Source organism: Misgurnus anguillicaudatus, chromosome 9 (genome assembly GCF_027580225.2).
Source record: "Misgurnus anguillicaudatus chromosome 9, ASM2758022v2, whole genome shotgun sequence".
Lineage (NCBI taxonomy): Eukaryota > Metazoa > Chordata > Actinopteri > Cypriniformes > Cobitidae > Misgurnus > Misgurnus anguillicaudatus.
The window spans coordinates 4881592-4907318 of NC_073345.2; the positions used below are offsets into that span (position 1 = coordinate 4881592).

The 25727-nt window shown below is 37.0% G+C and overlaps 1 protein-coding gene across 7 annotated transcripts in view; it reads left to right on the forward strand.

Annotated features, from left to right (window-relative positions):
- gabrg2 (gamma-aminobutyric acid type A receptor subunit gamma2) overlaps window positions 1-7207 on the forward strand; it is a 70774-nt gene extending 63567 nt beyond the window's left edge. For 4 of the 7 annotated variants that reach the window (XM_073871051.1, XM_055180204.2, XM_073871052.1 and 1 more), the window contains 2 exons: window positions 2213-2236; window positions 5968-7207. In XM_073871051.1, coding sequence (XP_073727152.1) covers window positions 2213-2236; window positions 5968-6249 — 306 coding nt within the window. In that variant the 3' untranslated portion in view covers window positions 6250-7207. The remainder of the gene's footprint in view (window positions 1-2212; window positions 2237-5967) is intronic. The other 3 variants (XM_055180205.2, XM_055180206.2, XM_055180207.2) reach the window with 3 other exon arrangements.
- Window positions 7208-25727: the final 18520 nt, after the last annotated feature.

Consider the following 25727-nt stretch of genomic DNA (forward strand, 5'->3'; position numbering starts at 1 on the left):
TGTCTGTTTGCAAGATGACTGATGTTAATGGTGCATTTATCGAGAGAGTTACCGGTTTGTATTTGTAACCTTACTATAGGGGGAAAATAAACGGCGCTGGTCGATAAATGTCACGTGACTCAAAAGTGTATTTACAACTTACTATCAGGTTGCCCAAAGTCCTTACTGACACTCTTCCAAGCGAGGTCCTTTTTATTCCTGTCTCTATAGAAATAAAAACGTGTGTCGTATAGCTCCGGGTGACTGCTTAAGGACAATATCAAGCATTCCTTCATGTTAAATGAGTGACTCGGACGGGGCTTCTGCCACAGCAGCAAGCAGGCTCCTAATTGGTTAACGCGGCGCGAAAATCCGCCAAAGTTCAAATTTTTCAACTCGGGCGTAAGCTGCAAATTCGTGTCAAACGCAAAATGCACAAAAAGCACCATTCACACATACCGCACCAGACGCTCAATTCGCACGAAGTAGCGCGTCTTAACATTGAAATCACTCGCGCTTGACGCCTCTACCACGGCTGGTGTAAACGCAGCATCATACCTACATGTCAGTGTTGTTACGCTTACAGATGATTAAAGGAGGTGCCAGATAAGGCATGTTTGATTTTTAACTCTTTCCCCACTATTGATGAGTTATCCCGTCAATTAGGAGAAAACATTTGCATAAAATAAACTTGATGACTTTTTAATGGTAATCTGTAATACCGCGATTATCTGTTAGAGGGTTACCCAATTTATAAAAAACGGAAGCAAAACATTATTCATTAATTTTACACTGTGTTTCTGTTTTGATATTCGTTCTGAATCTAATCTCTACTAAAATTCCTTCACAAAAGTGCAATTATTTCAGTTTTTGCTAAAAAACATATTTTTTGAAGAAAAATACCCATATTTAAAAGTTTATAAGCAGACATAAAATATAGATAGGATGAAACTTTTTCCCCCCTTTTTTTATTGTGTGTTTGTTTATTGTTTGTTTGAAAGCAGAGGGTCTGTTCTTTAATGTGATATATTTGTATGTTTATATATTTTTATAAGAAAATTTCCCTGGAAGTTTTTATTTTAAAACTTTTGTGAAAATTACAAAAAAATTACGGCAGGCAAAATTTCAAAAAAAGTCTGGCAGGGAATGAGTTAGGGGGCGTGCACACCAAAACTTTTACGCCATTGGCCGGCGCTTGTTTTCAATTGTTTCCAAATAAGCCAGCAGCTAGCGGTTGTCTTCCGCGCTGAAAACCGGCGTCCGGCGGTTTTTCCGCTTAGCGCTGAGAGTTGAAAAATATTCAACTTTGGGGTAAAAAGCTCCACTCGTCAATGTCAGTTCTCACGCGGCCGTCCAATCACAGTGGAGGAGGGGCAGGACAAGCATCACATCAACAAAATGTCTCACAGCTGACTTATCAGAGCTACCAAAGCGCTCAGCTGAAAAACAGCTGGCATTCGGCGTTGTCCAGGCGTTTTCAGTCGCGTTTAAAAGTTTTGGTGTGCACAACCCCTTAAGTTTAGAATGTCAGACAAATTAATTAATTAACAAAAAATTAATGAGTAGTTTGGACCTGTAAAAAGTCAAAAAATTGAGACTTGAGGAAGATTGGGGAAGCTTTACAAAGTTGGGGGTTATCATTGTAGATGTGAAGGGGGTTATATTCTTCTTTTATTGTTTTGTAATGATTGCCTGCTATACACATGTTCTTACAATATATAAATGAAGGCTGATACTGACTATTGGCCAAGACATTGGTGCATCCCTACTACATACAGGCACTTTGGCCCATAAATTGGTATCTACAGTAGAATTGGAAGACCTACTGTGATCATAGTGATATTAATTTTGGACAATTTGTGTGATTTATCATAATTCTGCTGCTGTTTTATAGAAATAGCCAATGATTTTAAAATGTATACAATTATTTTAAATGTTTGCTAACAATGCTGATATAATAGTACATTTCATAGTATTTTAAGTAAACCCTTGCACACAGATATGTTTTTCTAAAATATGACCTATATTTCAGGACATGCATTCATTCTTTTAATATAATCTTGCATAACCTTGCATTCCCCTCCTGTGTGTCTATGTACATGTGTGAGATTGTAGTAATTTGTTCTCTTTCCACTTGAAGAGTCCTTTTTGACTCATGTGTCTGTTTTCAGTTGTTGTTCGTTTGTGTACATCTTTTAATTTTTCATATTTTTTTGTTTCCTGTGGACAAAAGCTCCTGCGGCTCTTTTCCTCCAAGGTATATTGCTCGTGTAAAGTTCACTAATCATGCATGCTTCTGCTGCATTCTGCGCAAGCGCGCACCGCTCTTGTGTTTGGTCTGAAGATTAACTGCACTAACATTAGCACTGAACTTCCCTAAGCTGTTAAAGGCAGTGAGTCACTATGTCAACACACAGGCTCTTTATTTTAATAAAACCCAATCAGATGACAGTGCTGGCTGAAACATTTGCATCATTCTTGTAATTAAAAAAGTGTCTGCTTTATGCCCTCCTTGCGTGTTTGTTTATGGGGCATTAAACCTGACAGAAATAGTCAGCAGAGCTTTAACAGGCTGAAATTAGACAACCACATGAACTACCCTGAGCCCAATTAGAGAGCAGGAGTCTGATAGATTTGGCAGACTTAGCAATAGTAATCCTTTAAAAGTCATTGTGCGTGGGACCACGGGTTTATATTTAGCTTTCGTTGGGCATAGTTTAAAATATGCTGGAGGTCCGATGTTGCATTAGTATGCAGTCAGTGGTTCACGGCTGGTTTGGCTTCAGAAAGCATATACTTCGATTGGATTAATGACTGAACCTTCACATTTTATAAAAAATTAAATCACTGAACAATGCAATTTTCTGCCAATAGTTAAAAGAATAGATATGAGTTACATTGTATCCCAGTTTTACAGTAAACTGAGAGGCACTTCCTCTTAAGGTTGTCGTATTTCATCCGGTTAAAGCTGCAAATGCCAGTGTATTTGTTTCTATCCACACGACAGGCTATTTGTGCTCTTGTGCTTCTGTTCAACCCTTTGAGAAGCGAGTCACATGACCCGTTTCCGTACAGCCCCAGGTGGCTCTGTCTTAAATGCCACATAATGTGCACACCAAAGGGCCAGCATGCACAGCTGGTTATGTTTCGTTTTTCAAAGGGATTTGAAGCACTCCTCATGTACTAGTGCTGGGCAAAATGAATGTGACTTTAGAAATGTAGCCATGTCGCAGTGAATCTATTTCTCATGGGGTTTGTGTGCGTGCGTGTGTGTGACAGGCAGGTCTTGTAACAGCTGTGTAGTTTTAGGTTGTACTGTATATTCATGACACACCATTGGCCGAGATATTGAATGGATATTAATAATTTATGTTAGCGAACTGTTACCTTTACTACGGTATTTTATGTTGCTGGACAAAAAACATGACAACTTTTGTCTGTGAATCACCATGGTGGTCTTCAGATTTGATCATGTTTACATGACATAAAACAGAAAAACTTATAAAGATTATGTAGATATTTAGGATGTTGGGAAATTATTGGTAGAGCAGACATTGGGTACAAAAATAAACTATAAAAAATTATTCAATTCTATATCATTGCAATTAACATTTCTTCAAAATAACTACAAAACTCATTTAAAGACCTCAGGGCGTAATGCTTTTATAATCACAATATTCTTTCCTCTGTTAAAATATTGTTAAATGGATTGTTACTTTGTTAATAATTAGCTTTAAATTTACATGACAGTCACCACGATTTGCAACTTGCTATCTTAAGTAGTTGGATGAAGACACAATTTGATATCAGAATGAACAGGTTTCCCATGAGATCCCAATATATTCGTTTATTATCTAAAACATTTAAAGATTTATTCTATGAAATCATTGTATGTTTTAGTGGTTACTACATGTGCTGTCATATAATTAGAATATCATCAAAAAGTGAATTTATTACCTTTAAAACTGACAACTAAGGAAAATCCCAAATTCAGGATCTCAGAAAATTAGAATATTACTTAAGACCAATACAAAGAAAGGATTTTTACTGAAACTGAAAAGTATGAACATGAAAAGTATGAGCATGTACAACACTCAATGCTTAGTTGGGGCTCCTTTTGTCTGAATTACTGCAGCAATGCGGTGTGGCATGGACTCGGATCAGTCTGTGGCACTGTTCAGGTGTTATGAGAGCCCAGGTTGCTCTGATAGTGGCCTTCAGCTCTTCTGCATTGTTGGGTCTGGCATATCACATCTCCTCTTCACAATGCCTAATAGATTTTCTGGATAATGGAGAACAGGGATACCATGGTCCTTAAACCAGGTACTGTTGGCTTTGGCACTGTGTGCAGGTGCCAAGTCCTGTTCGAAAATGAAATCTGCATCTCCATAAAGTTGGTCAGCAGCAGGAAGCATGAAGTGCTCTAAAACTTCCTAGTATACAGCTACGTTGAGCTTGGACCTCAGAAAACACAGTGGTCCACACCAGCAGATGACATGGCACCCCAAACCATCACTAACTTTGGAAACTTTACAATGGACCTCAAGCAACGTGGATTGTGTGCCTCTCCTCTCTTCCTCCAGACTCTGGGACCCTGATTTCCAAAGGAAATGCAAAATATACGTTTAATCAGAGAACGTAACTTTGGACCACTCAGCAGCAGTCCAGTCCTTTTTGTCTTTAGCCCACTTCTGACGCGGTCTGTTGTTCAAGAGTGGCTTGACACAAGGAATGCGACAGCTGAAGTCTTCTTGAGGTTCTTGAAGCACTGACACCAACTGCAGTCTACTCTTTGTGAATCTCCCTTATATTTTTAAATGGGTTTTGTTTCACAATCCTCTCCAGGGTGCGGTTATCCCTATTGCTTGTACACTTTTTTCTACCACATCTTTTCCTTCCCTTCGCCTCTCTATTAATGTGCTTGGACACAGAGCTCTGTGAACAGCCAGCCTTATTTGCAATGACCTTTTGTGTCTTGCCCTCCTTGTGCAAGGTGTCAATGGTCTTTTGGACAACTGTCAAGTCGGCAGTCTTCCCCATGATTGTGTAGCCTACAGAACTAGACTGAGAGACCATTTGAAGGCCTTTGTAGGTGTTTTGAGTTAATTAGCTGATTACAGTGTGACACCAGGTGTCTTCGATAGTGAACCTTTTCACAATTTTCTAATTTTCCTTAGTTGTCAGTTATAGTTATCAAAATTAAAAGAAATTAACATTTGAAATATATCAGTCTGTGTGTAATGAATGAATATAATATACAAGTTTCAATTTTTGAAACTCAGAAAAATTCAGAAGTAGGTAGTTTTATGAAGATGGCATTCTAGACAGCCTTTTATTGGACAACACTTTAGATGGGACTCGGAAATGTAAAATGAGTCATATTTTTATCGGTTTTCCTGGGATTTATTTTTTATTTTTTTATGTTTTGGAACATGGGGTCTTTAAATGTCAGTTAATCCTTTAGTAATAAACAAAGCATTGTCTCATGTCACTCCTCAATTTGACTGTGGTGTGGAAAAAAAACTCGTATACATTAGATGTTTGGTGCATATGATTTAAATGACTAGACAGGTGAGATTTTGCTCAGCTTGCTGTCTTACTGTTCATTTTTGGAATGTAGTAATCGTAAGCTTTGTTTACATATTAAACTGTCTTAAATTTGTACAGTCTGGAAAAAATAGCTAAGAAGTACAAAAGCCTACTCAAATATTAGTGTGAAAATGCTCAATAGGGTTGCCCAGCACTAGCTTAAGCTGTAAGCGAACGAGCGAGAAAAACAGATAAAGTCATACAAGAAAGAAAGACATTTGCCTCACTTTATGATTTGCCCAATGGTATAATTTGCTTTACATTGCTGTTCCAGTAGACATTGTTTAATACATTTCACTGTGCAAATTACCCATCGGGGAGACTTGGGAGAATTCAGACCTGCTGTAATATCCCGTGTTCTTAATGTGACCCTAGCTGATTGTGTTTTGTCTTTTAAAGCAGGCCCCAACCGTAGACATTCGCCCGCGCTCGGCCACCGCCATCCAGATGAACAACGCCACACACATGCAGGAGCGAGATGAGGAATATGGGTACGAGTGTCTGGACGGCAAGGACTGCACCAGTTTCTTCTGCTGCTTTGAAGACTGTCGCTCAGGAGCGTGGCGGCACGGTCGCTTACACATCCGTGTCGCTAAGATAGACTCTTATGCCCGTATATTCTTTCCTACCGCTTTTGGTCTATTCAACCTAGTTTACTGGGTTTCCTATCTCTATCTTTAAAACATCCCCTAAATTTGTTAGTCTGGCCTTATTTATTTTCCAAATTCCGGCGAGACCATCTCTTGGAAATGTGAACCTAAGTGAAAAATTTAAGTTGCATCTTTTTGTTTTGTTTGTTTTTTATGTAGGTGTGTTTAGGGTTTATGTAATTTGTGAGTTGTTGGTTCATCTGTTCAATTTTTTTCTAGAGAGTATATCTTGTGCACAAAGCAAAAGTTGTAGCAAAGCAAAAAACAAAACAAAATCGAAATGCCATGGCAGGGAATGGGAACCTGAATTTGTGAGATCACATCAGGAAAATTTTGAATTGGAAGGGCAAGAGCAGAAAATCAAAGGTACTGCATGCCTACATGTTTTATTTGCCCCTGAAGATGAGAACTGCATCAAATAATTGAGATCTCGGGAAACTTTCCAATCTGTCAGGCCTATATGAGATAAACTCTATCCATAAAATACTAAAAACATGACCCATGATTATTGTTGCATTCTAAAGATCAAATGTAAATTTTTAAGTCTTTGGAATTTCTATACGATTTGTTAACCCTGGATTTTTTCATGTGCGGTCATGGCTGAGAAAACATATGTACAAATGTTGTAAATAGTTGAATACTGTACAATGTAGTGATATACATCATACTGCATGCACATTTGAGGCCAAAAATGAGCGAATATTTAAAGTCTTCTATTGTCATTCATTATAAAAAAGAAAATGTTCAGGAAACCTCAACTTGAACACTACAATCTACATTTTCGATTATTTAAAACCATTTATAGATATCTGTCATTTATCGATGGACAACATTGTTGCTACATTAAACAACTCAAGGATTGTTTTCAATTTGTTGATGTATTTAAGAAGTATATTGGGAACATAAAGCATTGCTGACTACATACATTTCATGAGAAACAAACCAATTACAACCCATCATTAATAAAATGTAACATATGCAAGCACAAACTTTCTGTTTTAATCAAAAATCACCAGGTTGTTCACAATGCTTATGAAAATGGAGATGTTGGGCATCACTCCTCATGCAGCATTATTGCAGAAAAAAAGTAAAAAAAAACACTAAAACAAAAGTGATTAAACAAAAACAGGCGTTCAATAAGCATCATTTTACTCTCCATTGCTTGCTTTCTTGTTTAATCCAACTAAACAAGAGCAAGCTTACATATAAGTAATTTTTTTATACAGTCTGATATTTTCTTACACAAAACATAATCTTAGTCTGTAGACTGTACAGTCCGATTTCTAAAGCTAAATGCATCCACCTTCCAGCTGAGCAAATTTTCATATTGTGCGGTTTGTGGATACATACACATCCTGGTCTGTTTGCATCGTACGCGTCAGCATGGTTAATTTTTGATTAGTTTATACTCATATTAAAACGAGATATCATTAGAGTCTCTTGAAAATTCTCCCTTCAAAAATATCAACACTAACATCATTCCTCCGTTTGCTGGTAATGAGACACCCACAGACTCATATCACACTTCTAATCATCTTGCACATACAGTAATATATTTAGAGCAGAGCTCAACTTGTTTCTCTTTCAAGGCAGGCTGTTACTCAGTCATCGGCTCAACAGACCCACCATGTGCTGTTTTAATGATATTCATTTTGGTATGACATAGTTGTGCCTCATGATGCACATTGTTCGCTGTTTTGTGTCGACTTTTTGTCTCAACTTGGTTAACATCCGGTTATCGTTTTGTGCCAACCCGAATTACCTTTGATTTCTTGATAATGTAACCATCCATAGTGCTTTATACATACAGGTATGTTTCAGGTTGTAGAAAAGGGATCATCCATGTTGAATTAATAAACTGATGTCAATTCAAAACATTTGTAATTTAATGCAGGCATAGTTCACCCCCAAAATAGCCCATATTTTACTCAAACTTAAGCCATACTAGGTGTAAATTACGTCTTTCAGCCTAATACAGTCAAGAGTTATATCATTGAAAAGAGCTGAAAAGTGTCAGGATTTTATATAATATAGCCTAACTCTGACTGTGTTTGGCTAAAATAAGAAAGTCATATAATGTATATATAGGATGGCTTGGGAGTGAGTAACAATGAGGTAGTTTTCATTTTTGTGTGAACTATTCCTTTAAATTAATGTAGAAAGAATTTAAGGTATTTTAAGAAGATTTGCACACTTTGTCAGTGTTTTAGTAGTTCTTTAAGCAATTCTCTCTTTTTTATTTTAAAACACCAGAACATATAACAATTTATTGTGACATTGGTTATGTTATCCCCTTTTGGTAACATTTCAATTTTTTTTCTAATGTTTTTTTTTCAAATGCTTTTATTTTTGGTATTTGTTTTTATTTGCTTTACTTTCTACACAGGTCTAAACATGGATTTATACTTCAGCATAGGACTTATGTTGTAGCCTAGGCAGTGTTGTTTTTTTATGATGATAACGCGACGATGACTAGCTAAAAATGGCTCTGAGGTGACGAAAACATGACGAGACGCTTTCGAGTGTTCGTTGACGAGACGAGACGGAACGAAAATGATTATAAGTCTGACGTTCACAATGCATGTCATTTCTGCCTATTTTGGGTGAAATCTCTGTTTTTAGCTAAAAAGTATCAGCAATGCTGCCGCTTCAACACACCTGCGGCTGTGTCGAGTTCAAAGGACCCTGGCAGTGACGCCAATAAACAGAAACGACGAGATGATTTATGGACATACTTTCAGTATATGTGGCCACAAACTAGGTGGAAAGAATACCACCAACCGCAAGCGGTACCTGAAGGCTCATCACGCTAATATTTTTTTAAAGGTAACTAACAAGTAACGCTGCTAACATATCATATACATTTAATTTTACTCGACAATCGGCTTGTGACACATTTCATGGTAAGCTTAAGGTTTTACATGTATCTACTTGTCAAACCTAAGCCCATTTCCAATACTTTTTGTGGTGTATTTAAATAACAAGACAAGGCACGCGTTTCTCAACTTTGTAAGCGAGGTCTCAGCGTAACACACAAACTCAACATGAGGGTATATCAGGCTCAACTTTTTTGTTATGACATGCGCAAAAGGCACAACGACTAAAACAACGGCAAGCCCTGAAAGACAACCTTAATGCACATTTTAATAGTATTAAATACACCACACTTTTTAACCTAAATTACTTTGTTAAAGACTACCTTTTTTACTAAAATTGACTTAAACTTGACTAAAACCTTTTTGTGTTTTCGTTGACTAAAACTTATAAGTGACTAAAATGTGACTAAAACTAAAAAGCATTTTCTTCGCTAGTAGGCAGTGTTGTGTACGTTGTTGGAGAAGCATCGTGATGGAGGTAAATAGACAGTGACTACGCTCTTAGAAAGGATGTGTTATTTTTTACACATCTTTTTGTGTTAAGCTTTTAACACATTATGTGTAATTTCAACACATTATGTGTCATTTTGTGTTAAAATAAAACACAAGTGGTGTTAAAAGTAACACAAAATGTGTTGTTTCAATATTTGCATTGAACGCGTTGAATTTCCGCGTTGGTACATTTTTGGAGTGATGTGCGTCAGGCTACGTAGAGCAACACACAGCCTATGGCATAGCTACAGCGTAGGTCCTACACAGAAGTATAAATCACGCTTAAATAAAGCATCACAAAATTAGACATTTTCCAGACACTAGGATGTTGTACCTTTACATATATTTACATAACAGTTATTGCAATGACTTAAAGCTGCATTGTATTTTTTGGTATTGTATTATACACTCCATAACTTGTAACATTACAGGATGACATTAATTATGGATTAAAAATAAATACATTTATACTTGGTGCTTATAAAAAATACAAATTTAAATAATTTGTATTTCACAATATGAGAGAACTGGTTAAAGTTTTGATTTTGCAGGTTATTGCGACAAATTTACCATAGAGAGAATATTGAGAAATAGTTCAGAGCAATGTAGTCTCAATGCTGCAAGGTTGCTGAATTAGTTAATTTACTTAATTTGTTAATAACCGTAATATTAAATAAGGCCAACACAACAAATTACTTTTTAAGAATTACATTTGTGTTTGTTTAATGTGTTTGTTTGTTTATTGAAACTTTGTCTGATGGTTGCTTTCTGACATTATTTACATGACCGCCAACTTTTGATCTAACAATATATAACAATGACTGTAAAAATGTGAGCTTTATTATAAATTGTATCTTTCACGTTCAGCCACAACACACTAATATACAGAGCAACTGCATTTATTTGTCAACTCTTTAGTCTGGGTTTGCACAAAATTATATGGATATTTCAAACGTGAGAAGCTGTTAGCTCCCCCTGGAGGAGGTTCACCCTCAATGGATTGCACAACTATGGTCATATGTGTATAAAAAAAACTCAGAAACCCAAAGTGTTTCAGTAACGACTACAATATTTGTAAAGAGCACATGTAAATACTATCTATTGCTACATATTTTATTGCTAGTCTTGGATAAATCATTTACCATGCTTTAATGGCAGTACTGTCATGCTGCAAAGCAAAATGATTCAACATAAGTTGTTAGCTGTTCGTCATATCTACAGTATATATTTATTCGAGTCGTGTACAGAACGGACACTGATGATTTCATGCTAGGGTTTGCATTATATGTACTAAAATCCTTTTCATAAAGGTAATGCACAGAGCAGTGGAACTTTTTTCAATAAAAATTGCATTTATAAAGCGCATGGATTCATTTCTTTACTGAGATGTAATTTAAAGGAGGTGATATAAAGCTACAATATGCAAAACAGAAAGAATGTTTTGTGTGCATGTGTGGTGTGTCTCCTTATTTTTAGCGTCTCAGTGTTTTTATACTTTTCAACAGTACAAATGGCTTACTTAGAGATGTCCCTGGATATTATGCTGAGAGGAAAAAGTGTTTATGTATTTATACAAGCAGACACTTCAGTGCATTCAAGGTAAATTTCAAGTATGTGTATACTCTTGCACTGCTAGTACAGCACTTGAGATATAAGAACGTCATTAACATTTCAATTACACGCTTAAAAGTTGTACAATTTGGAAAAATGCTGGGTTATTTTCAAATATAATATAGGGGTAACTTTACCCCAACGACTGTCCTTTTTTGACCCAATGCTGGAATGAAAATAACCCTTGATTTTTTTAATGTACTAGAACAGCTCAGACACATGGTGCCAATATATGACCCTATCAAGGTCGCATATTTGTAAGCAAGGACGAGACAACCCATCGACTTTCATTTTGATTAAATTTGATGAGTCTACTATAGACAGCGGCAAACTATGCCCTTGGAACAGATGGTCCCTTCAAATGCTTGGCTACATAGACATAAAAAGACCATAAGGAGGAGACCCTGCCATTTGTGATCTCTCCAGTTCACACAGAGAGCTCAAAGAGAGTTCAGATCCCTTCTTGTCAAAAGCATTGAGCCATCGACGTATCTAACTGAACCATCACGGCTGTTTGCGTTCACTGTATGTTAGACCATAATCATGTGAAGTGAAGCGTATCATTTTGAGAAAACCCAATAGGACAGAAGGCCCACTTCTGTGGGCAGTATGGAAAATTAAGTGCTTCATATTTTGGCATGTCTGCCTACTGAAAATAAGGAAGTCTACAATGACCTTGTGAGAGTCAGCGATCCTGCAGTAATTTTCAACTAAAGAGGTTTAGTTGCCTTCAGCGTCTTAAACTCTTGACAGCGCTAGTGCTTCCTGTTTTTGATATCACCGATGCTTTATATTCACTGCTGTTCTATCTGTGTCGTGTCAGTGTTTTTGACACTGATGTGAGGTGAGCAGTCGTCTGTTTGATGAGTTTCAGAACAGCATGTTGGCTGCAGCCCATTTCCTGGCACTGCGTCCTCCCTGGTGTCAAGTAGCAGCTGCTGTGAATGATATTGCAGACAATCTCCTTGGGAATTACATAACGCTTCAGTAAAGGTAGAATTTTTTCTGTAAAGGTCAACGTTCGTCTTTGAAAAATGGGAGACGTACATGGCAGAACTTACATTTTCAAAGATAAAATACATTGTGCAGCCATGAATTTTACTTTCCATTTGTTATTTAAGATTTGCATTTTAAGTCTTTGCCATCGTGAACATCAAGATAATACGTTTTTAAAGTGCACCCCACGTGTAAAACATAGACGGATAACAGTATATTAAGATAATAGTAACTAGGTAGCTTTTATTATAACTGAACATACAATCAAAATCCTGATATTAAAAACTAAACTTTCGAAAAGGGCTGCACTAAAAATGTAACACGTTTACAATAAATTATAATACTTACCTTCAGTATTTGAGGTTCTAACTTTTAAGAGTTTGATGATTTATGATGATTTGATGATTTATGACACACGGTGAACATCACAGTTCTAATGTATTATATCTCTCATATCCTTACACTGCATAATATCTTACTACGTCTTGTCAATTGCCTTTTATTGCTTAATGTGACAAATGCAAAGTCTACCATAAGATATTATGAGATAAATCATAAGATATTGTAAGAAAACCCATCAAACTCTTTAGAATCAGAGAGACTGTAGGTAAGTTTTATACAGTATTGTAACTGTTGATTATTTATCAGACGATGCAGCATACAACAGCATTGAGTTTTTAATAAGACATTATGCCTGAATTATAATGCATTAGGAATATCATTATAATGTTTTATAAGTGCTGGCATCAAAGGAAGTGTTACCAATAAACACATTTTAAAAGTATATTTTTATTAGTGGTGCTTGCATTTATGCAAAGCATCACTATTATTATTGCTCAGGGATATTCTTATTCTTCTTAGATCCTGACAAAATTTTGTCTTGTAATTCGTCCAGCACGGTTTGACGTAGACCCATGAATGACGGCTCAAATCGACCAGTTTATTGAGGAATGGTGTGCTATCACTTTTATATGAGATCGGGTGCAGGATTTCCAAAAGGGAAGCGAAGAAACACCCGAAAAATCCCATTGACTTAACATCGCGCCGAACGTTGACCGGTCATAGCTCCCCTCGAGGATTTTGTAGAAACAACAGTGCATCTCATTTCTCTGTCTTACCCCTTAACCTCGGTTTTGCTCGTTCATGTGAGGCGAAGTGGTGTCTCAATTCTCAGTTTGATCAAGGGCTAGGGCCAAGGCGTAGGATAGCCCTTGAAACGAAGTGTGATAAGGACCACACTTGAAAGAGAGGGGTAAACGTTAACGTAGGAATATCTCAGGAGAGCCGGCATCAAGACGTTTTATTGATGAACGTCCAACTGTCAAGGAGTCGCACAAATGAAAGTAACGTTATTTTCTGCAGTTTAATTTATATTATATTATGACACTCATGTTTTATGAGACTTTTAATAAAATGTTCAAGCGGTTTTAATTGTAATGTTTTTGTTTTGAATCGCTAGTTAAGGCGCTAGCTAGCAGCTAAGTTATGAGCTATTTGTTGAGCCCTGCTCAGGCAATCGTTACCACAACCTGATGAGACAACGGCATCTTCTTTTTTGTCAACGCTTGTCTGTTTACATAGCAGCCAGCGCAAGGGAAGGTGACGCAAACGGTAATCGAGTGGTGTCTCATTTTTTAGACGAACGATTTTTTGATTTACTCGGTTTCGAGGGGCAAGGGGAAGACGAAGACAAAGAGGAAGGGGTAAAACAGAGAAATGAGATTGGCCCCAAGTGGGTTACTACATTTGAAGAAGGTGGTAGACTCTGTAAGAAATCACATCACATTGTGGTGTACATTGTACCCCTGGAGTGTAAGAGGTGCCCAAAACTTCCCATTGACTTATAATGGGGCAGGGACATGTCCATATAAGGGAATACAAATGTTCCAGATGGGATATCTTCACATTACAGTGCAGTAGAGACAATGGGGTGGGCTCGTTTTAATCAGGAATCCAATCAGTCTCTTAGGATCATCCTAGAGCTATTAAGCCACGCCCCTAGCAACCATTTTGGGCACCCTAGCAACCAATCCCACTGCCATTAAAATGAGTCTACATGGATATTTTTGCAGAACACTGTCATAGAGACAAGGGAGTGGGCTCATTTTACTCAGACATCCATTAAAGGCACACTCCACTTTTTTGAAAACATGCTCATTTTCCAGCTCCCCTAGAGTTAAACATTTGATCTTTACCGTTTTGGAATACATTCAGCTGATCTCAGGGTTTGGCACATGCATTTTTAGCATAGCTTAGCATAATCCTTTGAATCTGATTAGACCATTATCATCGCGCTAAAAATAACCAAAGATATTCAATATTTTACCTATAGAGACAGAGCACAGAACACAAATTTGAAAACCACGCCCACCGGGGGGGGGGGGGAAGCAATCCAACCGTCTCCATTGACTTTGTATTGCGAGAGGACGCCTCCTTGTCATTTCTGGCTTATAACAAAAAACGGAATAATGCCTGTCGACCCCAAAAAATGAGCGTTTAAAGACACAAAAATTGATACAGGCAACTTTTCATAGTACTTCTTTTAGTAGAACTGCGTCCACTAGGGGGAAATGTAGTCGGCGATCCACTTTATTCTCCTTAAAGACTGGGTTTTACGGCTCGACAGCTTATAAAAACTTATTTCTGGGTTCTTTGGCTTGTTAGCTGTACATATTGTCACACAGCAGCTTTTAGGCATTATTCAGTTTTTTGTTATAAGCCAGAAATGACAAGGAGGCGGCTTCTCGCAATACAAAGTCAATGGAGACGGTTGGATTGCTTCCCCCCCCGGTGGGCGTGGTTTTCAAATTTGTGTTCTGTCTCTATTTAGAACTTGACTCTTCTGTAGTTACATCATGTACTAATCTGCCTAGAAAACCGCAATTAAATATGAGCACCTTAGCAACACAAAATTCAGACAGTTATATCTTCAAATCTGAATGTCATGGCGACATGGAGGTTGGTTTATATCATTCATGATGGCAAGTATCCTATGGAGTATCATCATTGGCTACTGCCAAGCCACTCCCTAGCAACCAAAAACAGTACCCTAGCAACGGAATTAACAAAGCCTTATATCTCTGCATCAGAACATTGTGGAGACACGGGAGTTGGACTGTTTTACTTGTGGCTTGGAGTATAATTACTGGTGGATGCCAGTTTGTTTCCTAGCAACCAAATCAGGACCCCAGCAACAGAATAAATAAAGTCTTATATCTCTGCATCAGAAGATCATAGAGACACGGCGGTTGGACCGTTTTACTTGTCACTCGAAGTATAATCACTGGCGGATGTCAATTTATTCCCTAGCAACCAAATACAGTACCCTAGCAATGGAATAAACAAAGCGATATATCTCTGCATCAGAACATTGTAGAGATATTATGGTTGGATCTTTTTACTAGTGACTCGGGTTATAATCACTGGTAGATGCCAATTTACTCCATAGCAATCAAATACAATACCCTAGCAACAGAATAAATATATTATATAAACAATTCCTGTTTTGCCAGATTAATAAGATGTATTTTTCAGGAGAACGACGTAGTTCAGGGGTGAAGCCAAATAGCTTGTTTGCAGTCACGTGATTCCGATGACATGCAAAATTCAGATTGAGGGCAGGAAGTGGAAAGCAGAATGGACGAGACGAAGAAAAGCCCATATTGTACTGGTTTAGACACATATAAACTAATATAAACTGAAGGTATAAACTCAGATAAAAGCTCATTGTGGTTTCTTGATTTGATACATTTTTTAACAGCTAAAAATGACATAAAACATAAGCATTTTGAGTTTGTAATACGGCTGTCTTTACATAGAAAATCACTTTCTTCCCTCCATTTGCATTTCGCACCATAGCAACCAATGTGCAAACAACCTATATGACACTTCAAAAGTTGTTGTTTATTTAGGTTTTTACTGAATTCCTCTTGTGCTAAACAATATTTAAGGTTTAAGCTGCATTTGAGTTTCAACTGACACTTATCAGTATAGAAGTCAACATATATAAACCATAAAATCCATCCAAAATTTTTCGCTAAACAGTATATCCAGAGGCACTGTAAAAAAGTATAGTTTGAGAATAAGGTTGACCTACTTAGAAATGTTCCACCTCTTTGGGGCTCGAGGTTGCTGAACTTGCATTTAATTGCGATTTCTACGAGCCAGTTTTAGATGAAAGCTTTCTTTTTATGCCCTGTGGAAGTCTGTGACAGGTACATTTTCAAAGTCTAACTAATTCAAACTTTCCACAAAACCTGAAAAAGCAAAGAGACTTACAGAGTAATGAAAATCCACATTTGTCTTCATATTGCTATATTTTAAAAAGACAATATTTCATATTTATGAAAGTTTTTTTTCATGATTTTTAAACGTGGAATCCAAAAGACAAAAAGAGCAAAAGGAATGAAAAATATTTAAAATAAGGAACACAATGTGAAATTAAAGAAGCCTCCTCTAATCAAATATCCAATACCATTGAAGCACATAAGATTTAACATTCTCAAATTATATTGGGATTATATGGATTAGACCTTGCCTGTAGCAGCGTCATGGCAAACCCCTACAGTATACCAAATATTGAAATGTATGAATGTTTACTCAATTTTAATGTTCACTCAAATGCTCACTGCACTGTGTATGCATTACATTATGCATAAAGCATTGATAAATGCATTAGCATATGCTTGCCATGTGCACTTTTCAGAATGCTGACATATTAGCCTTTAAGGCTAGGGCACTGCGGAATGAATGGTGCATGTCTTAAAGCTCTTTAATAATACCATGCATTATTTGCAATCTGCTGACTGTGGTGATTAGGCTGCATCCCAACAATAATTAACAATTAACATCTGTTTACACAGATTGACTGAGCTCAGAGCCTGTAGCATCTTCTGACAGCCTGCCACTAAATTAGAGCTATGTGAAGGATGATCTTTTCTCAACATTGACTAACACACCAGACACAGTCCACAACCGTTTTCAGGCTTTCACGCTTTATTATTTCTTTTATGTAACACATCAAAGTGATTCTACATTATGCCCACTTCCTCCGGATTTACAGACAATGTTAAGGTTAGTCCTATACTAAAACACTCTCTCAAATGAAAATAACTTCTTAAAATATGCCATACTATTGATTTGTCTCAAGATACACCAGTAACGTCTTTCTCTAAAGCATGTTTATAAAAGATGCTTAAACATCTTTATTTAACTAAGGCCTAGTTATGGCTTTAGCTAAGCCTTGTCTGTGAAATCGGGCCTTTTTGTTTTAGTACATTGACTTAAAGTTATAGCACTTGACATTTAATGTTAAATAAGGGATATAGGCAGCAGGTTTTTATCACAGAAATAAGTCCAGACGGTGTGATCAGGACCTGACGCGAAGCAGGCTGAAGGGGATTATTTTGCAATAACAACCTGCTGCCTACTGTATTTTATCTTGCTTATTACTATTTACCTCATAAGTAAGGTAAGGAACATTAAATATTGATTTGAAATATTTTATTTGCTCATTTTTAATGAATGCAGACCTTCCGCGAGGAAAACAGCTTACTTTAAGATAATGTCACGAACACGCCATTTGGTTTAATCATTTGCAAATATAGTGTCAAATATGTTATTAAAAGATATATTGATATTTTTTGTGTGGTATTAAACTGTACCTGTCAAAATGATTTGCAGCCTTGTGTTAATAGTTTCAGGCGACCTGTCACGACTGGCCAATCAGAATCAAGCATATTAGAGCGCTGTGTAATAAATATGGTTAATTGCCACCATATTCAAATTTAATTTGATTCATCTCACAGATTCCTAATTGTAAATTATTATAATGGATTGCAAATGTTTCCCAAACATACCGCAAGTTATTTAGCACATGACTGAACATGTTTACGTCTATTCATATACATTGCAAAAAAAGACCCTTTTTCATATCTTGGTTGTTTTTCATTATAGTATTTAATTGTAGACTTAACCCAAACCCTCTAGACATCCTCTGAACGTTTTATACTTTGTCCTACTTTAATCCCTGTCTAGTTATAAAAATATCTGTCTTGTTCATACATGCATCTAATTATTCTCTAATCTTAAATAGTCATACTGCTACAGTGAGGAACTGACTGAGACAATAAATCAAGCCAGGAATTTGACTACATTCCAGCCCACCTTAACTGCTGCCATCACCGCCACCATGTTCATGTAATACCCCAGACTGCATCATTATTACATTAGTAAAAAATATATTAATCAATTATATTCATTTAATAACACACAAATGTACGAAGGATTTGGTTCCTAAACGCAATAAATCCATTTTGACTAATTTCAGTAAAAATGTGTTTTCTATACCAAGAAAGTGACAAGATGAAAACCACGATTTTCTGTTACAAACTTTTACATAGCATCTTTAGGTTATAATAACATAAAAAAAATCAAATCCATAATTTTATTTTCAAAGATTTATTTTAAAATGACTTTTTATTTCAACAAAATGCAGGTTTTTTTTTTCAAAATGCTATAAATCTATTGAATCAATATATACATGTGCATTCATCTTTGCCATGTAATGTTTATTTAGTTAACTAGTGGTATACACTGATTAAAAAAATAAACATTAATGGCATTAATCAAAACACTTACTTTGTCATATTAAGAACACTGTCATTGCTGCGGTTATACTTGACGTCGTCGCTGAACTTTTTTTGGAATGGTGCGCTGTGATTGGTTAAACAGATTTATTGCATTCTGCAGAAAAGGAGGAGTGGCATTTATCACATTTTGGGGAAAAAATTGAGAAAAGATGACAGAACAACATGGCAGATATTGGATTTTGCTTAAAATTAATATTTTACTTTTTAATACTGACCTTATAAAATACTGAACTCTTTTTTTTTAAATGCCGCTTATTGCGTTTTGGAACCAAACTCTTTATACGTTAGTCTCTTAAAATTTGTATATAATTTTTCCGCTGTGATATTATTTCTTCATGTCTTAAAATAGCTTAAATGACACGTAGCTGCTAAGTCCAGTTTCACAACGCACATGTTCTTCTCACCAGTTCACATTTACTGTATGTTTGCTGCATAAAATATGGGTAGATTTTTTGCTGTGGTCTGAACAAAAACAGTAGAAGGTCTTTTTCAGCCAACAGGTGGCCCTTTTCAAAACAGCAGAAATATAGGGGCGGTTTCCCGGACAGGGATTAGCTTAATCCAGGACTAGGCCTTAGTTTAATTAGGAAATATAACTAGTTTTAACAAATATGCCTTAATAAAAATATTATCTGTTTGCATTTTAAAGCAAAACAAAGGGCCCTGATGTATTTTAAGATATGTCAGTGCAAGTTGTTTTCAATTTGAACAGCTCTTAAAAATGTTTTAGTCTAGGACTAGTCTAATCCCTGTCCGGGAAACCACCCCATAGAGTACACAAAGCAACACAGAATTTGATATTGAAATGTACAGCGCTCATGCTGTATTTATTCAATAAAATCAGCCTTTTGAAGGTCAATCATGAAGCTATATTGCTTTTCTCTTTTTATCTGCTCCCTCTCTACTTCTCTTTAGTGTTTACACTCCAATTTTTGCTTAATTGACGGATATAGCTAAACAGGCCGTGCGTTACTGATATTTGGCATAGACAGTAAAAGAAATGGACACAGCGACCCCATTGGATTCAACGAAGACAAGTGAAGTCAATTAGAAGCCCACACTTCCTGGGGGTCTAGCGTACTGCGCAGACTCAAACTGAGCTTGATGACGTGGATGTGATGTGAGTGACCTGTTTGACAATTGTAAGTCTTCTAATAGCTGTGCCAAGAGAAATCTGAATCACCCATAGACGGTAAAAGGAACGTTGTTGAACAATTTTGTCACGTTGATTTTTGGACTCTCTATAGGGTTCTTCCTTGACTTTATGCCTTCACGTACCCTCGATTGCCTCATAGACAGGAAAAGATTGCCTGCGAGCTTCTTCTCCTGTCTATACTGTAATTTCTCTACTGTGCGACAGAGAGTCGCAGGTTATGATGCAATCGTTAGCATATTTTTACAAAAACTGCTTTTATTGGGCCATAACGTAAGATACAAGGTAATGGAGCCTTATATACATTTTCGTGTTTCTTTAGGAATAATTAATGGACAAATGGAGTCTTTAAACGCATCTGATGTAAAGTTATTCGCTGTCAAAGTGACGCCAAAGTGAATGGGAGTCAATGGAACGCTAACAGCAGGTGGGGGTCTGCTAATCAGTGGTGGCGCCCAGGGAAGCTTCAAAAAAATATGAAACCCTGCCCCCCTGATGTTTGGTCATGTGGTGGTGTGATTTTCACACAGGTATTGCCTGATTTGTAGATTCTGAGAAGTTTGTCTGTTCATTCCTAGCTACCTATCTATTACCCTGCTGAAAAAAACCCATAAAACCATTACAGAAAATTCTAATGGTTTCCATTAAAATACCAATAGGAGCCATTTGCTTTTACCATTAAAACCACTACACTGTAGTGTGTTTTGGGCAATATTCCATAAGAACCAATAAATAGAACCAATACATACCAACAAAGACCAATCACTGTAGTGTGTTTTGGGCCATATTCCATTAGAACCAATACAATTCTCAATAAAACCAATAGAATTTCTGTGATGGTGTCTATTGTTTCTTTTAGCAGGATACACATAAAGCTGACTGCACAACAGACCAGAACGACCATAGATATGTATAATAAAGGCTAAATGTGTTACGGTGGAGTCTCTAACGTAATCACCTGGCGGCCATCTTACCTCAGACAGCTCGCTCGCTCGTAGCATTGTGTTTGGTGATGCAGGTGCTTTTAAATGACCATAACTTGCTCAATTTTCTACCGATTTTCAAACGGTTTGGTTTCTTACAAACGTTATTACGTGGCTATAATTCTGGATTTTAATTCTGGTTTAACATGATTCATGAAAATTATTCATTAAGTATGCAGTGTCATATGTACATCTCTGATGTTTATAACAAACCAAACCGTTTGAAAATCTTTAGAAAAAAAGCAAGTTATGGTCATTTAAAAGTACATGCTCCATTAAACGCAATGCTACGAGTGAGCGAGCGCCCTGTGGTAAGATGGCCGCCAAATGCGGACGTTTCACTCAATTGGCCAGCAGCCCGGGAGAGACATCTAGCCTTTATTATACATATCTATGAGAACGACTGTCAGGAAACCAGGAAATATGTGGTTATAACACCTTAAATATTTTTAGACATTTCCTGTGATTAAATAAGGTTTAAACATATGCTTTGCATCAGTGAACATAAAACATTAAACACTGACTATTAAACCGGTAAAATGATGGTGGATGAATAAAACAATATTTGATCTTTTCTCAAGACCTGTGCCGGCTTTTTTGTGAGTCTTTGCTGAGGGCGTCATATTCTTCTGAAGTCATTTCTCTCTCAATGCTTGAGTGACTTATAATTTGTCACCTGAGGCAAGCCAATAGAAATCACTCTAATTACTCAGTATGCATCTCATTGAAGGGCAGATGTCAGGTGAATCTGTGCGTGTGTGTGAATTAAACAGAACAGAATACAATCTTTGCTCAGTTTTCAAAGCGGATGTATGTTTTTATTTCTGGTATGCACTGTAATTGAGGCTATTTTATTAAAGATCATAATTGCAGATGAAAAGGCCATCACATAAAAACAGCAGATGAGAGTCTGTTCTAGAGGAGACTGGATGCATTTAGTTGCTCACAGGCCTCAGCTGTGCTTCATTATGGGGAAAGGAAAACAGACCTTCCACCTCGTTTGGCATCAGGTTTAGATGGCAGCACTCTCAGATATGAATCATTTAATTGCATAATTCAAGGTCAGATAAGTGCAATAAACTTCAAACACAATTTCATGGTGGATTGTGTTCTCTGCAGGCATGCGCATCACAGCCGTGTTATGTAAGTGCTAAACAAGGACAAAAATGGTTTTGAAACAAATCAGCCAGACGTTTAGACACACTTGACCTTTCCAACCTTTTGATCTACATTTTGCCTTAATGCTTGTAACTACTACTACAATATATATTGTGGCCTAATATATATGCCACAATTAGATTTGTTGTTTATGCAATGTTCATATATAATTGTTTTTCAGTCTCTTTAACCCCCAGAAGACCCTATTTTCCACACGTAGACTTCCTTGGGGGGTAAGAAATTGACCCCAGAGATTAAAAGTGTGATTACAAACAATATATAAATTTTAATGATACAAATAATATATTTTTTTTACCTTCCATCTATACATTAATGCTGTGTTTTGGGAGATATGAATTACTTTTGTAACCGTTTACCACTCAATTCCTCAACTCCACCATTAACTTGCCTTAAAAAGATAATTTTTATGAAAAATTCACATAAATGATTATTTAAATTTGATTTCAATTGTTTTTAGATATTGATCTAGATGTTATGTGTTGAATTTGTTTAGGAAATAAATCATTTTGACCAGCAGATGCCCGTAGAGACCAGAGCATGTGAGCGGTGCGGAGCGCGAGCGGAGCGTTGAGCGGTGTGGTAATATTTTCATCAGAGCGCAGAGCGCATTTCCGAAAATTCCGCTCCGCTCGCTCAATACGCTCAGAACCGCTCGCTCATCCCAGAATGCCCTTTGGTAATTTGCTAGTTCGAGAATCTGCAAAAACGGCTAGCAATAAGTAATGGAGTTCAAATATTGTTTTAATGAAGTTGCCAGACTAATATATAAATGTAAAGGTAAAATAAAAGTTAAGAATGATCAGGGAGAAGAAATTGAAAGGGAGTGTGGAGAGACGGTGAGGGTTAGCAAAGATTCAAACTGCAATCTGAAGCGGCACATAGCCAGAAAGCACGAGGATGTGCTACGCAAACATGGTAGTGCATCAAAAGGTGAGCTAGTTAGTTACACACACCATTCGATAATAAATTAATACATAAGTAAGGTAAGACTCTCATGTTGAATGGAGCCCCGAATCCGATCACGATGATGCAAAATCATGGCCACAAATTTAGAAGTTATCTTTACATTATGGACACACACAGATTAACAATTCATTTTAGTCTAAAGTATGGCCATAAATTAAGAATTCGTTTCCACGATTCAACAGTTCGTTCCTTATAGTTTTACTAAAACGTGGAACGAATTATTATAATATTTCGTAATTACTTCTTACATTTATTATTACTTAAAATAAATAAATTACTAATTGTGAATTAGTAAAACATGTGGATGTCGTGGAAACAAATTGTTAATTTTAATTATATCCGGAGCTCCGTATCAGTTAAACTAGGTCTAATAGCAAACACACAACTACCGGCCAAAAGTTTTCGGACACTCACTCGTTCTTTATTTATATTTTTTCCATATTACAGAATAATAATAAACTCGTCCAAACTATGGCATAACACAAATTTAACTGTGAGAATCATGTTGGTGACTAAAAGCATCCAAAATAAATCAAAACTCTTATATTTTATTATCTGGAGAGTGCAGTCACCCGAAATTGCACAACCGTAAGCATGTCATTTTTTTCAAGAAGCTTCTCAAATTTTCAGTTTAGGGTGAATTTTAAAGAGTATAGAAGGAGTCCATATAATCTGGGCTCTTTTTTTGGCTTCTTTTTCTTCAATATTCAGTGTAAGTCATTTATTTCAAAAATTATATTTTAAACTAAAATTTTTGCTTTCTAATAACAGAAATTAATCTGTTTGGCACAGGTATTTTTTTTGCCTACAAAAGTAATTTCAAGCATTTAACCATACACCTACAGAATAAATAATTTTTAAGATCACAGTTATCATTTTAGTCAAGTGTCCCAAATCTTTTGGCCGGTAGTGTACGTAAATACAGAACAAAACACTACAGAATTTATTACACCAATTTAAAATAAAAATCTTACCCGAACCATACATATAATTTAGATGCAGCAAAAAAATAATAATGCAATGTAATTTGCTATTTACAGATAAAACTGCAAAAAGGGAGATAAAAAACTTTTTTGCTCCCCAGCGTCCTCAATTCTCAGTGTCAACTACACGGAAGAAAGAATTAGATGATGCATTTTTTAAGATGATATACATGGATTATGAACCTCTCACAAAAGGTGAACGAGAAGGTATGCGTCATTTTGTTAGCGTTGCCCAGCCCGGGTACACCACCCCATGCTACAATACAGTACGTGATACTCTGATGCCAAATGCTCTTATTGAGATGGATGGCAGACTTCGTGAGCTGTTGCAGTTAGGAGATGGCTTCACAATAACTTTAGACATATGGACAAACAGAAGAGGACACGGCTTTCTGGGTGTCGTGGCAAGTTTCGTTGATGAACTATTCAATGGTCACACTGTGTTGCTGTCCTGTGAGCATCTTAAAGGACACCACACAGCAGAGAATATCTTTCATAAATATGAAAGTGTTTTACAACACTGGGGTGTACAAAGACGCGTTGTCAGGGTGGTGACTGACAGCGCCAGTAACATGATTAAGGCTTTCAACCTCCCAGGGTTTGATGGAAGTGCGGTAGAAGAGGAGGAGGGCGATGAAGAGGACCCCGAGGAAGGGGACAAGGATGAAGGTCAACACACAGATTTTTCACAGATCATGGAGAACATGACCACCACATATGTCACTGAAAGCAATCTCCATATGCGATGCCCTATCCATTTACTGCAACTCGCCCTAAAGGATGCGATAAACAGCCATGCTGATGTGGACAATCTTATAACACGAACGGCAAAACTTGTAAAATGTGTGAGGAAAAGCACGCTAAACACCGAGGAGGCGGATAAACTAGGTGTGCGTCCCACTCCGGCATGTATCACCAGGTGGAGCAGTCAGCTGCGCATGATTGAATCCGTAATGAAAATGTTTGAAAGAGACCCACACTTCCAGAATAAGATGACCATGTCTGAGAACAGTAAGCTGACTATGAATGACGTGCTTCAACTCCAAGCCCTGACTGAGGTGCTATCACCTCTGGCAGAACTTACTAATGCTATGCAAAAAGAGCTCGGAAACCTGGGCATAATTCTTCCAGCTGTTATGGAAATTAAACAGCTTTCGTCCAGTCTGCCAGAAACCCTGTCCCTGCCCATTCGTGCGTTTGCAGAGACACTGTCAAATAACATATCTTCTCGTTTTACGAGATTCTATGCTGACAAGCACCTTGTGTTAGCGGCTGTATTGGATCCAAGATTTAAAACCGAATGGATCATTAGAGATGCAACAGTGAACAATCAACTCGCGGAGATTCGCGAATTGTTGGTGAAGGAGGCAGAGTGCAGCGGCGTGGAAACAGTCACTGAAGCCAGAAATGTTCACAAGAAGTCGCGCATTTTCGGCTCATATGAAAGTGACTCAAGTGTAGCTGACAGTGCCAGAGGTGAGATGGAGGAGTACATGGGCTCAATGCGAAAAAGCCCTCAGGAAGATGTACTAGGATTTTGGAAAACCAATGCTGGATCCCTGCCTCGATTAGCCAAGGTCGCCCGTAAAATATTCAGCATCCCCAGTGGTTCTTCCAGCG